Source organism: Pundamilia nyererei, unplaced genomic scaffold (genome assembly GCF_000239375.1).
Source record: "Pundamilia nyererei isolate P.nyererei 1_Seehausen unplaced genomic scaffold, PunNye1.0 scaffold00052, whole genome shotgun sequence".
NCBI classification, from domain to species: Eukaryota; Metazoa; Chordata; class Actinopteri; order Cichliformes; family Cichlidae; genus Pundamilia; species Pundamilia nyererei.
The window spans coordinates 3,186,804-3,201,189 of NW_005187453.1; the positions used below are offsets into that span (position 1 = coordinate 3,186,804).

General features: G+C 38.6%; 1 protein-coding gene across 4 annotated transcripts in view; it reads right to left on the reverse strand.

Annotated features, from left to right (window-relative positions):
• Positions 1–14,386, reverse strand: part of anks1b (ankyrin repeat and sterile alpha motif domain containing 1B) — a 167,465-nt gene that overhangs the window by 83,101 nt on the left and 69,978 nt on the right. For all 4 annotated transcript variants that reach the window (XM_013910926.1, XM_013910925.1, XM_005733506.1 and 1 more), the window contains exon 9: positions 8,798–8,984. In XM_013910926.1, the coding sequence (XP_013766380.1) occupies positions 8,798–8,984 (187 nt within the window). The remainder of the gene's footprint in view (positions 1–8,797; positions 8,985–14,386) is intronic.

Sequence of the window (14,386 nt, forward strand, 5' to 3'; positions counted from 1 at the left end):
ACTGTCCAAAAACTCACATATGATCCCACTCTGTGTCAAACAGTCTGTTGACATAGCTCTAATAATTTCTACTCAGACCATGAGTACAAAATAAAAAGGATTGCTGCACTGCAAGGCTTTGCACTGGATTGCATCAGTGCACCTTATGAACTTTAGTGTAAAACTGCATGTATGGCATAAAACCAAATCACGCACTTATTAAAAAAAAAAACTTTACACACACGAGACAGAAGCAATACAGCTCAAACTGCATAACTGCTAAACGCTCTTTCATCTCTTTCTTCCTCTACCTTTCAAATTTGACTGAACAGCTTTTATCTTTGATTGATCCTCTTTCAAACCTGATTGAAAAAGTAACAAGAGGAGCACTATAATTTCACCACTTCTGCCACACAACAGGGGACACATTCAGCACATTAAACCTGGCCAGAACAGCAGGGGAAAACTTGCATGATGCGTCTCTGCTTCTGTTTATCTCAGGTCTTGATTAAAATATTAATGAGATGTCAAGAACCTCTTTCTTCTTATTGAGGTTACGTCAGAAGAGATGCAATAAAAGACAACTCTTTCAAATGTGTGTTGACAAAGGAAGGTGAGGAGAAAGCTAAGGTAACTAAGGTGTGTGTGTGTGTCCATGAGTATCAAATTAGTGCTCCAAACAAAGGCTTTGCTGACTGTGACGATGACTTAATAATTACACGCAGCAGGCCGACAGACCTGCATCTGTGCAGAAGAATGTCCTTATACAGGGAACAAGTGGAGTGTGTGATAGTTCACAACAAAGGACTGAATCAAGCAGTGGAAGTCTAATGAACTTAAGTCTTTCAAGTAAACACACAGCAAGAGCAGCACTCGCACACTGAGTAGTTGATCGCTTTGCCATTTACGGCTCATTAACTGATGGAGATCATCGATTACTCAGCCACTTTGTGTGTCAGCTGCATTATGAGGAGAATATGAAGTTTTTAGGCAGGATTTATTTTTATTTTTTTTATAACACACCAAAGAAAATGTAATTCTTTATACTAAATCGGGGCGGCTTCACCTATCTCAGAGAATCCTTGTACAAACTAACCTCAGTTTATTAAGATAAGGTCATGAAGACAGAGTGATGAAAAGAAAATACCCTTTACAGATAATCTAGCAGCTGCATAACAGATCTGCTCTTTGGGTAATTTACCATCTGTCTTAACATGAAACATGGTTCAATTTTCTATTTACTTTTTATAAATGGAACAGAAGAAGCTACGAGTGCGGTATAATGACTCTTGCTCCAGTTTCTTCAAAAGCTCATGCTTCACTGAACGCATATCTTATGTTTGCCAAAACTTTGCTGTAAACCAAGCATTTCAACTGCATTGTGCATCATTTCTAAATAGGAATAAAATAGGATAAATAGGAACAAATAGGAATAAAAAGCAGAGGTATGCCAAATTACACAAAAACTGGACTGAAAATCAGAGGTAACATGTCATATGGAGTGAAGAATGACTGAGTGTCTACAGCCATCTTTAAAACACAGTGGAGGCTCTGTCATGGCTTCAGGCTACATTCACCCAGTGCTGTTAGGGGATCTTGTCAAAACCGATTAAATTATGAAGTGCCGTCAGATTTTGATCCACCATGGAAAGTGTCTGATGGGCAACTACTTTGTTTTTCACCATAAATATGATCCCAAACACAGAGCCAAAGCAGTAAAACATACCTCAGTAGGATTACACACCATCAAACACTATCATTGATGGACTGGCCTCACAGAGCCCGAACTTCAGCATCACTTAAGCAGCGTAGGATCATCTCGACAAACAACAAAACAAAGAATAAAAGTAGTCAGACTGAATATTGACTTACAAGCAGGTTAACCTACAGAAAGACTATCTTCCCCCAGACTGATCTTTCCTTTAGACTGGTGTACTATAATTCGGTATATATTTGCACCTTTTCAATACATTGCTGCACCTATTTCCCATTTTCTTAGCAAAATGCACAGAAATAACTAAAATAAATTAAAGCATCAAGGACTAAACTGAGTGTTTAGCTGAAGTCGTACTTTGCCCTGTTTTGGTTTACACCACGTCCCGAGCAAAAAATCTGAGGGAAACAGCAAGATAAGGTCTTTGTGGGTTAATCACTTTTAGTGATCCCTTTTAACACTACATGAATCACCTGACCTAGCGTTGGTATAATAATAGTAATTACTGCTGCTTTTAATGTAATGACAAACTTCTGCAAGAGACAAAAAACAACTGCCATTTAAATTACATGGAAAATAACAAAATAAGGAGTGCATAAAAAGCTGAACAGCTCTCAGAGGAATAAATAGAGACCTGAAGATTTATGCCTGTTTGCTGCTGACTTGTCGCAGGGGGCACTGCATAATTCATTAAGGACAACTGCGTCGACAGTTCCACTGACTTTGCTTAATACTGAATTAGACTTGTTGGTCTGCGCTGGAGGAATATCCTCTCAAAGCAGTGTCCAGCACTACATAAACTTTAGTTATGTAGTGTAACAGCAGCACCAGGGATGGATCAGGTTATAAATAGGAATCCTTATAGTCCAACTGCCCACGCAGGTTGCTGACACCTGCATACTTTGCTTCGGGTTGAAGGAAAGTACACAGTGTTGAAGGGAGGAATGAAAGGAATAATCAGAGGACAGACAGATGTGTAGCAGGAGGAAGGAAAGACCTTTTATGGAATGCCAGGAAAAACGTGTTCCCTTCACTTTCTTGTCCTAATTTCTCAAACCAGCCCCCTGAAATCTCACATTTCATTCTTTCTATTTGCCTGAATTTTGTTCATCACCAGGCTCCCCCACCCCCTCTGCAACATTAGACGCTCATTCTCTCTCACCCACTCTTTTTCACTGGCATCCTCTGAATTCTGTGACTTTTTGCCTTCTGTACCCACATACATATATACTCCTTTCTCTCATTTTCTCTCTCTCGCTGTCTCTCTTTCTCTCTGTAAGCCACTTGTTACCATGGCAACCCCACAATAGGCCTTATAAAGCTAATAAGTAGAGAGAGCAGGCGGGATGAGCAGCGTAGCAGAAGACGACGCAGGAGGGAAAAAAATAGAGGGAAAAAAATGAAATAGAAAAATAAATGGGTGCCAATCTATTCCTGGTATTGGAACTTCAAGCAAGGAGAGTGAGGGAGACACACATCCAGAGAAAGAGTGGAACAAATAGAGGTATACATATTTAGAAGGCATTACTGGCAGCATCTATAAAGTGCTGTAGGACTTATATAATAGGTTTTCATAAGCAGGGTGATAAGGCATTACACATCCATTATAAGAAGACAATCCCTCCCCCAGAATGTAAAATTTTAGTATGTCTGCATCAGCAGCCAGTTTTTATAACAAGATTTTTTTTCTATATGCTCTAAAGGTTAAAATAGTAATGTGATGCTTCCTCCTGAAAAATAGAGATAAAATGGATTTATTGATTCATGTTTTTAATCTATAGCCAAAGACTAAGTTCCAAGGACTTAATCAAGAAAAGTAAATTTAATCAAGTCTTTAAGTAAAAGAGCTTGAAATTTTAGAAAAAATGTTTTACTTGTTTTCTGGAGAACAGAGTTAAAAGTTGTCACACCCATCAAGAAATGATATGACACATCAATCCTGTAAAAAGAATTAGAGGTTAACGGGATAATGTATCAGCTATTAACAGAGCCAAGCTAGTGAGTCACTAATATATACTCTGTCTTTAACATGGACTGTAAATAAAAGATGTATCCGGCCACCATGATGTCCTGCACTTAACAAGGTCCATCCATAGACTGCATAATACTGGATAAATAGAGTTATGATAATCATATCAATAAGGTCATCAGAACGGCTTTTTGTCACACTCGACTTGCTGGACTATCCAAACCATCACTAGTACAACTTTGACGACAGCAGTCAAAGTCCTTACATGGAAATTTGAACATATTACCCCAGTGTTAAAGTCATTTCTCCCATTTCAACACATAATTACCTTTAAAATGCTTCTATTAGTTCATAACGCTCTCAATAGTTTGGCTCACTATTACATCTCCGACTGTTTCAGTGTCTATAACCCAATTAGACCTCTCAGGTCACCAGGTGCAAATCTTGTGACTATTAGATCCAAGTGTGCTGAGTGTTTCAGTTACTGTGGTCCTTTTCTTTGGAATACATTCTCTGCAGACGTCAGGTCAGTCACAACTGTGTCTTCATTCAGAAAGAAACTTTCTTTTTGGGAAAGTCTTTCTGTTCTCACAGGTTTAAGCTACATCCACGCTGGGAACCATTTGCTCATTGCATATCGCATTAAAGCTGACAGTTCATTGCTTGCAGATATTCCACGCTCCAGCTGCCTAGGTGACCATCTAATGTATTTATGTATTTACTACCAGGTCACGTATCAATCAACAGTAATCTTTACTCTCACTGGTAGTTGCTTCAGTTGCCCGACTCGAAGTTGAGAAAACTTTATCTCAGGTCCGATGCAAGTTTATAAGAACTGACTCGTTTTTGGAACCAGCACCAAGTGGTCACTCAAGGAACTTCAGCCTTTAGGTACTTAGGCAATAGGCAATAGTAGTAGTTACAGTCTACAAATAAGGACATGAGTGGTATCAGTCTACTCGTGCCTATTCTCCAGGAGAGTGAAAAAGTATGTTTTCTAAAATGAAAATAAAAATGTATTAAAAAGTTTGAACAGCTCATGATTAAAATGTTACAAATACATGATTAGCCACTTAGCTTACTCCTTTTTGAATATGGTAAATTCTTAAGATTGTTTACAATTAGAGTAAGTTAGCCAATCATGACTGTAAATAACCTGGAATGTAATTTAACTGATTGGTCGTTACTGTATTCATCTTTCAATATTTATGAACAGAGCAAATATCTTACATAGTACAGTATATGTTATTGCATCCATTCAACCAATAACTGGATGCATAATTATTAAGTACAGGATCAATGCATTGATCCAATGCACTGAGAAGTGGGATGCCTTTTAGGCAACAGTGTCCAAAAGACACTTTAAGTGGTTGTGCATTCTAAATGAACCACTGATAACCTATTTAAGCACGAGAACCTTCTTGCAAGCCATTAAATTTTTATGTATCCACTCAGCAATTCAACTATGAACACTATCCATGCCCGATATATTTACATAGTGTCAGGCAATGTTTTCAAAAGTCAAAAAGAAGAGATTTTCGAGACTGTGATCAATAATTGCTCCTCAGTTTCCGTCCTCAGAAGTCATCCACCAGATATCAGTGACAGGCCAAGGCTCATTATGTAGCTTTAAGAGGGAAATAACACAGTCTTGTAACATAAATACCACCGCAATGCTTCAATAGGAATACTAGATGAAGATGTCTCATTCAGTTTTACGCCTGTGTGCATGTGTGTGTGTGTGCGCGCGCGCGCGCGAGTGTGTCTGTGTGCATGCACCTGTGGATTGATAATGAATGTGTTTTTCCCCTGCTGAGGCTCTACTCAGATCAAAGTCTAGCAGGGTCTCTGAACTGCTCCCGGATGAAACACACAGACACACACACAGACAAAGACACACACACACACACACTTCGAATATGTCTCCTGCCTGGACAGCTTCCCTTGCTTTGCCTCTTTTGTTGGAAGCCCGATAGCTGCGGGTGTGAGGGACAGTTGGACTGAAAGCCAGGTGAGAGAAGGAAGTATTACCACGTCACAAGCTAACCATCGCCAAGGCCACCACTTTTCCATGACAACAGGGATTTTATCACTATGGTAACACAAACGAGGTTCTAGGAAATGACACCAAGGAAACGAAGGTCAGAAATAAATATCTCATAATACAGAAATACTTAAATTAAATATTGAAAATTAAATATTACATTGTGTCGACATAAACGTACAAAAATTATTTTTTAATAAAAAGGGGGATTTACTGTAGGACTTGGTATTTCAAGCAAAAATAATATTCAGTGTTGACTTAGAACTATTCACTCACCCACTTCTAATCTCCAGTGATGGTGCATATTTCTGGTACATCTGTCATGCTAGCTTTACCTGGTGACGTTTGAGCGGAGCCTCATTTTTCTTTATTTCTCAGAACATTTTGACAGCTGTAATAGTCTTCCACTTTTGACTTTTCTCCTGTTTGCTAACTACCATCAAACCTTAAAGTGCCATTTTTACATTATAGCCACCTTATACATACACACATAAAACCAGGAGTAGAAATCGTCGCATGAACGACTTGATTTTTTATAATTTAAGGAATATTCAAAAATATTCCCTAATTTACACAGAGAGATACATGGTAATGGAAAGTCCATGATGTTAAAAATGTGTCAAACTCATAAATATGCAGTCACAATTTTTAAAAAAGGGGCACATGAATAGTAAACATGCTTGCATCAATTAGCATTTATGCTACTTTTTTATTTTGTGAGCTTAAATAAATGCAGTGAAATGTGCACGTGTGCAGATTTAAGACTCAGATGCACTGATTACGGGACTCTTATATGAACACCTCATTCATTACTCCGAATATTCCTTTTGGAGAAGAAACTTTGAAACTCAGCGGGGGAGAGCATCTAATGATGAAACAGTGTTTCATCTGGTGTGACAGTAAAAGCGACTCCCCACTGGACTAACAGAGAATTTTTTGCTGATGTCTCAGAGCCTAGTTTTTAAGATAGCCAGCAAGCTTGCATCCTGATTTGCATCAAAGCTGAACAGATGTGCGATTCATCTGCTATATTGTTACCCTAAAATCTTGCTTTTTAAAGGCCAGACTAAAAAGAATATATTTAACATGATTTATTCAGTAGTAATAGTTTAATCTCTAACATTAATCTGTTCGTTACATCCCCACAAGCATTTAAAATGGTGAATATATCAGGCTAAATACATTCATTTTCACTGGCTTGCCATGATTAGTGGAGTTCTCTGCAAAAGCAAAGAAGATTTTTGGTGAATATTTAATAGTAAGTTTAAAATAAAAATGTTAACAACTGCAAAGCATTGATGCATTTAGCTTTAAGGGAAAATACAGAGGAAAGTCTGAAGTTTGTAGTCTCCAGATCACCTGGCTGATTGGTTGCTCACATGCTTTCATCTGACTAAATTCTCACTGTTTGGAAAATTACCGGTGTTTCTTTGATGAGGAGAAAATCACGAGTCCTCTGGGAATCCATTATAATCCATTATTTTTGCCAGTGAGAGGAACACGCTGCTTGTGGAAAATGGGAGTTTTGAAAATGTTGCATTTTCATAACCGTGAACCTGCATTACCCGACAGGTCTAACTAACCGCTGAGCATTCGGTGTCAGAGCCAACCTGCAGTGGCTGTATTCGTCAAAACAAAGTCTAGGGCAGATTATGCAAACACAGTTTAACAAGTTAAAATGGCATATAATCTAAAAACATCATGCTAATGTGTCTGTGTTGGGATGTGCTGATAACTTTGAATGCAAACAAACCCAAACTGGCATCTTTCAATATGTTTGCACTAATAATATGACTATCCTTTCAGCAATAGCTTGAGTGGCTCCAGCATCTGCAAGTAGTAGCAAATAGAGATATTATTCATTTATTTTGATGAATGAAGTCAGCATTGCCTAACTGAAAGATAACGAGTTCTCCTGCTGTTGCTAAACTGTCTGCCTGCCTAGTGTAGCCTGGATCATGATCTCTAATTCATCTCAGTCAGAAATGATCCAGCTTTCATGGTGCACTCTGTACACCTTCCAGCTTTTCTCAGACATGTTCTTAGCCTCTAAGGTGCTTGCCACTTGGTTATGGCCACCAGAATAGAATGAGTAGAAATATGATTTCAGTTTCCTGGGACCCAGGACAAAGAGATTAGGGTTTTATTTGGTTCCCATGCAGTCAGAGTTTAAGCATCACTTAAACCAAGGCAACAGTGACAACATGTAAAAGGAAAACAAGAGGAAAAAAAAGAAAAAAAAAAGGTGGGCTTAGCTATGTTATAATGAGCAACCCAAGTGCAAGAAAAATGATGCACCACATGGCGAAACATACAAGCAGTCATTATATTCACTTTCAGATAAAATATGTGCGTTATGCATTATTAGAGTAGATATTTAGTAAGAGAGGAGGTCACCAAGACACCAGCTGGCTTATACACATGAGAAATGTGGCATTTTAAATATTCTGAACAGATTTTACATTCCCTTTCATTTTAGCTCAAACCACATTTCACTCCCTCTCTACAGATGCTTCACTGAGAATAGACCCCTCTGATGATAAAACACCACTAATCCAAAAATAAAGAATAATTCAGGCAACATGTTAGTGAATATCCAAAAAAACCACATTATTCACAACCATGTTATTTTTCATCAAACTGATACGACAGATTTTTGGTCAGGCAGCAAAGAATGAATAAATCTCTTTAATTATTTTTCTTAATTGACCAAATGATAAATCAGTTAGGAAAGACACTCATAGAACAATAAATAATTAAAACAGCCCTTTAGATGCCACCTTAAACTTGTACACTTCCCCTTTAATTCCAAAGTTACTCAGTCTTAATTTGCATCTATTAAAACAGGAAGAAGTGTTTTAGTAGCTTTGATTGCTGCCATTACATTAATGCAAAGGGTTATATAAATAGCACAGCATTACTCCTTAGAGAGGATATCTGTGTTGCTTCCCCCTTCTTCCCCTCGGGGAAGTGAGATGTCATTACATTCCAGGTAAAAGACTTGTTCTCACTTGAGGCTCAGGCCTTCAATAATGATCATCTTGTTTTGTAACTGGAAAACTGAAGGTAAAGGGCATTTAATGCTTCTTACCTGTGAGCTGACAGTCGTCGTTGGAACCTGCAGAGTCCTCCTGGTTGGGGCTGAGCGGAGGGCTGGCGGGGGGACTGGTGCTGAAGCTGGCGTAGCCGAGGGAAGAGCTCACCTCGCTGGGCTCACAGCTGTGGTTGACCGGCCTTTGGACATCCAAGGATGAAGACAGAGAGGTGCGCTGTTTGGGCTGGGAGAAGAGAAGACGAAGGGTTTGAGAGTCCAAAACTTTTTTGTTTGAGTGTTTAGTTTTGTTTGGGTTGCTTGAAAAAAGGTTTGCCAGACAGATTTTTTTGCTTCCCGTCTGAATGAAAAACTTAAAATTAACTCTCAGTATGGTTTTGTATGTTGCGATTTCAGTTTCACATTTTCCTAGTAGCAGGGTACTTATTCGTATATCTTTTGATTACTGTGTTATTATGACCTGTTTCTGTTAGATTTATATTGTTGGATTGTCATTTATGCTTAGAAATATCTACTCATATATGCTTAGAGTTTTATAATCAATGTCATGTTGGTAGAGGGTTGATCCTTAATAGTCTGCAAAGACTTTGTGTGCATTCCAGAGTGTTCTGGCATTCACACCCACATCCTGGGAGCATGGGAGAGGTCGTACCTTCGCTTATTGTTTTGTGGTATGATAAACATATCTATATCTGTTTTAGTCTAGGTGCCTTTTGTTTAGATGAACTGCTGGGCTTCCAGACCAGCAGGTTTAGGGAAGTTGTTTATAGGGTCACACTCTGACCACACACACACACACACACAGCAGTGTTACGAGGGAGCGGACGAGAGCAACTGGGGTCAAGTGGAAGGAACGTCACTTGGCTCGGGCCTCCCTCGTATACGAGAAATATAAAGAGCTCTGCTTGGTGTTCAATGCTTTTTGCTGTGTAACTGAATTGTCTTGAACGTTCCAGCGAATAGGTTTATGCTACAAACTTATCAGTTTCCTGTTTATGAATGAGGTTTTTTAGGTTTTTACTAAGTCAGATCCTACATTACATTATGTTGTGTTGCAGCTTTATGTTGTTCATGACCAGATCGCCACTAAAAGGGAACCATTGCAAGAATTGCAATTGCAAGAATTTACAGCTTTAGAGAAACACAGTTCTCTCTGAACAAACAGCCCCTTTTTGATTTATACCAAAAATAAAATGCAGTTGCCTGCAGCTCAATAAATGTTCCCACTCATCATGAGATGTAAGAAGAGTTATCTGTTTTTCATCACTCGTTTTACCACAGGGACCAGCTAATAACTTTAATTACCAATAAAGCAATTTTCCTTATTTTTGTTTTGATCCTCTCGCCCTTTATTTTCATTTTCCTTTTTATACGAAAGATCCACTTCTGTTGCTGAAGATCTTGTGCTTTCTCATAGTCAAAAGCAAATCCCTTTATTATTTTATTTTATTATTTTCTGGATGAGTTTATGGGTGGTGCAATCACTGCTAGGAAAAGGAGAAATGGATGCAGCAGTTTATTGAAACATGTGGAAACATACATGAAAATACACCATATGAGGCAAAAACACAAAGGCATTGTTTTAAGTCAAGGCATGTATTCCTATTGTTTCAAAAAAAAATGTGTATAACATAAGATATGGACATCTGTTTTTTCCTCACGTAAAACTGGGATGCAAGATAGCAGATGACAGAGGTAGAACAGGAAAAAGAAGCGAGCCAAAATGGCTGCTTAGAAGACGCAAATGTGAGTGATAAAGTGAGACAGGGGACAAATGAAACTGTAGACTGGCATCTGGTAAACACATCTTACATAATGAGGCATTTGCAGCTCTCAACAACCTGCTGCTAAGCTTCACAAACAACTCAGGCAGTCAAAACCCTGCTGGTGCATGTATATGCAATCACAACTCAAAGGATGTATGCTAAGGGAATCAATAGAGTGAACTCTGAACGCAAAATATCACCCTGAAATATTGAGAGACAGACACACACACACACACACGCACAACAGAACAACCTTCGTAAGACCTTCACGGTCTATTTTGTGACTCAAGGTATGAAAACAAAACCTTGAGAGATGGGAAAAGAATATAAAAGGAAATGAAAGCAGGAGGAGGAGAGGACGCTCTTTTCTATGCATGACGCATTCAAATTGGGCTTTGAGATATTCGCCGAACTAAACTGGGATGAAAAACACAAAAGCAGAACAAGAACAGGGGAAAAGGCTGAGTGAGGATGAAAAAATGGAAAAAGTGAAGACACGCCGACTGAAAAGAAAAGCAATTAAGAAATAAAAAGGAAGAAACAAAAGAAACAATGAGTAGAGGTAAACATTTGAAACAGGATAGGGAGGATCAGGCCAAAAAGCAAGCGATCACTGACGAAAGTAAGAGGTACGAGATTGAAATACAGAACAAAAGAATGGAAAATAGAAAGAGAAGACAATGTACAAAAAAAGGAAGGACAGTGAAAGAATGATTAATTTAACATAAATTTGAAAGCCTGGATATCTTTCTCTATTCTGGGAAATAAGTGCTGTTGGGTGAGAATACTAACGCTAACCCAAACTCTCATGTCTGTGCAGTATTTATGAAGCTGCAGCCTTTAAGCTAGCTTAGGGGAAAATCTGACAGTTTTTTTCTGCTTGTTTGCATCGATTAGACAAGGTACGCCATGCTGAGTGAGCTTTAAGGGTGCAGGTAGGCTGGGGTAGAGCTGTTTATTCCATTTCTTTAGTAAATTACAATCATTTCCAACTAACTTTACCAATAAAAGAAAGAAATCCACCCCAAAGTACACCGCTACTGAACTTGAAGATCAATTTGGTGCAGTGTGTTTGGTCTTTTAAGTTGAAGAATGAAGAAGAATTTTTGCACACACAGAGAGAAAATGACATCCAGCTAAGAGTGAACACTTCAGGATACACCACTGCTCAAGTCCAAGCTAAAAGAACCAAATATGGCACAGAGTTCTTTTTTTTTTTTTTTTTTGTGGAAAGTCAGTCACCAGGGAGTTACACGACAGCAGCAGCAGAAACCAACAGAGTCTAAGGATGTTTAAAGGACCAATGCATCAACCAGACAAGATCACAACAACCCAGAAAGGGTACAGGGAGTAAAGACGGTGATGTATGAGCCCAACAGGGAAACACACTGACTGGGCAAGGGGAGGGACATTACAAGAACTAGCTGTCAAAGCCACGTATTCTCTTCATTAGTCTTTCCATTTGTCTTTGGTCGTGTAACAGAAGCAATTCTACACAAACCGACAACTTAGGCGTTGTTATCAGGTCTCTGCGATCTAAAGCGTACATAATCTGTGGAAAATAAAGACACTGCTACAAGCCATGTGTGACATGACTCAAAACGTGTTACTGGAAGCTTAACAACAGAACACTGAGGGCTCAAAATGAGATTAAGCAATCGTGAACACAGAATGAGTGAACTCCTTCAAATGTGACACCGTGGTATTTTAAAGTGGCAATCTGAGCCTTTGTGTGTCTCCGTCTTCAGGGAGTTTAATGGGTACATCAACTGCTCCTAAAGCATCCCTCTCTTACTGTACTTATCGGCAGCTCATCTATGTGCATTTGTCTTCCTCTTCTTTCAAACTATTAAATGTGTCTGTTCTCTAGACTTGTGCTTGTTAAGAGCCTGCACACGCACACTCATTAACGCATATAAGAAAAAAAAAAAAACATGCACATGTGCCATAGCTCTGGCTGAGGCTTAACATTAACAATGCAAACAGGCAGCGGGCTAATGAACATGTCGTGCCCGATTGGAAGGGGATTAATGAGCATAGACACACGGGAACACACACACACACACCCCATGCATGACTAAACATTAGAAGAAACCATTTTCCTTCCTTTAACAACATAGCAAAGGGGGGAAAAGGTCATTTAACTAGCTACGTATGTTGAAATCCTAATAATTGACACTTTTGCAACCCAGCATTTGTGAGGTAATTAATCAATAACATGAGAATCTGATCTCATGATTAGAAGGTAGGAATATCATCACTTCTGATGAATGAAACTCCCCACAGAAATATTTACTATGCTTCTGAGGGAAGCAATGTAAAAAAACCAAACATAATATATGTCAAATACACCAAAGAATGAGGCTTATTTGTCTCTAAATGTTGCTTTTGTAAGTGTAACGTGAGCAGTAGACTCAAAGTTAATTCTGGTTAGATTTTAATTGATATTTTCAGTTGCTACAGCAGCTCGTCCTCTGTTAACATTAGCTTAGAGGTAATGATCCCGAATGCGGAGCATTGCAAATAGCATATGTCTGTCTTTTATTTCAGCTGCCACACACGTCCACAGAAAGATGTGAGCGTACAAACAAGAAGGCAAAATGTTCAAAAGAGCCGAGCTGACGATGCTTCTGCTTCCAGAGGGCAGCGAAGAACAAGAGAATAGAAAAGATAAAGGAGTAAACATCTAAAACCTCCTTTCCCCCCCCAATTCCAAAACAAACTCTTAACTGCAACTCTTACAAGTAGCATTCCGCTGCTCATCTCTGGATTTTGTACACTTTCTTTTGATGCATGCTGTTTTTGCCCCACTCAGCTATATGGCTCTGTTTTCTTGTGTGTTTCTTGTAATGATCAAACTTCTTTTTCATTATTTGCCTTAAGAAATATGTCATATGTCAGCCAACACCTTTTGATTAGCCACAAAGCAAGAAAGCATGAGATTAGCCTTGTCTCATGCTTTCTTGCTTTGTGGTAGATCTTTGTTCTGTCTTCACTGAGATATTTGAATGCTAATCAATAAAAAATAAAATAAAATAAAATCATGTACTGAATTTAAAAAGCTGCATTCAGTGCATGACATATTTCAGCAACGTATACAATTTGAAGGTGACACAATTGCTGGTGCCAGACAAGGCAGTCTGAGTATTTTAGAAACTGCTGATTTCCCATAAAGCTATTTCTAGGGTTTACATAAAATGCATACCTTTACAACCAAACTATGCAAAAGGGCATCTCTGAATCCTCAATATGTTGAACCTTGAAGCAGATGGGCTACAGCAGCAGAAGACCACACTGGGTGACACACCTTTGGTTCAGCTGAGCATTGTTTAAACACGCAGCCTACCCGAATACTATTCCCAACCATACCCATCCGTTTACGACCAATTGACCAATCTGCTGATGGCAGATAGCATGGCAACGCATGCTCATTCAGTTAATTGCTCTACTTTTATTCCTCCATTAAAATACTGTAGATGTTCTCTGAAAAAGTAACACCATGCTAAAGAGCTTTTTGTGAAGGAATTGTTCCTTTCTTACTCTGTGACTCATAAATGTGGACGTAGGAGCACTTACATCTAATATATAAAATCTTTTTCAACATTTGAACTAATTACATGCGCTACATACTATCTATTTATCTATCTGCTAAACATACTGCTCACCTGGTTGTTAAACATTTTAGTTTGTGGTTTTTAAAATGGGCAAATGTGGATTAAAGGTTTAGTCTATTCTAAAATTAAACCTAATAGCTAATAAAGAAAGTTTTAAATTTCAGGTGATGGCAGGTCCAATTTTCCAATCAATGATTTCCATGTGGAATAAAATATTATTGGAATCTGGCTCTCCTACTCTTTTATCC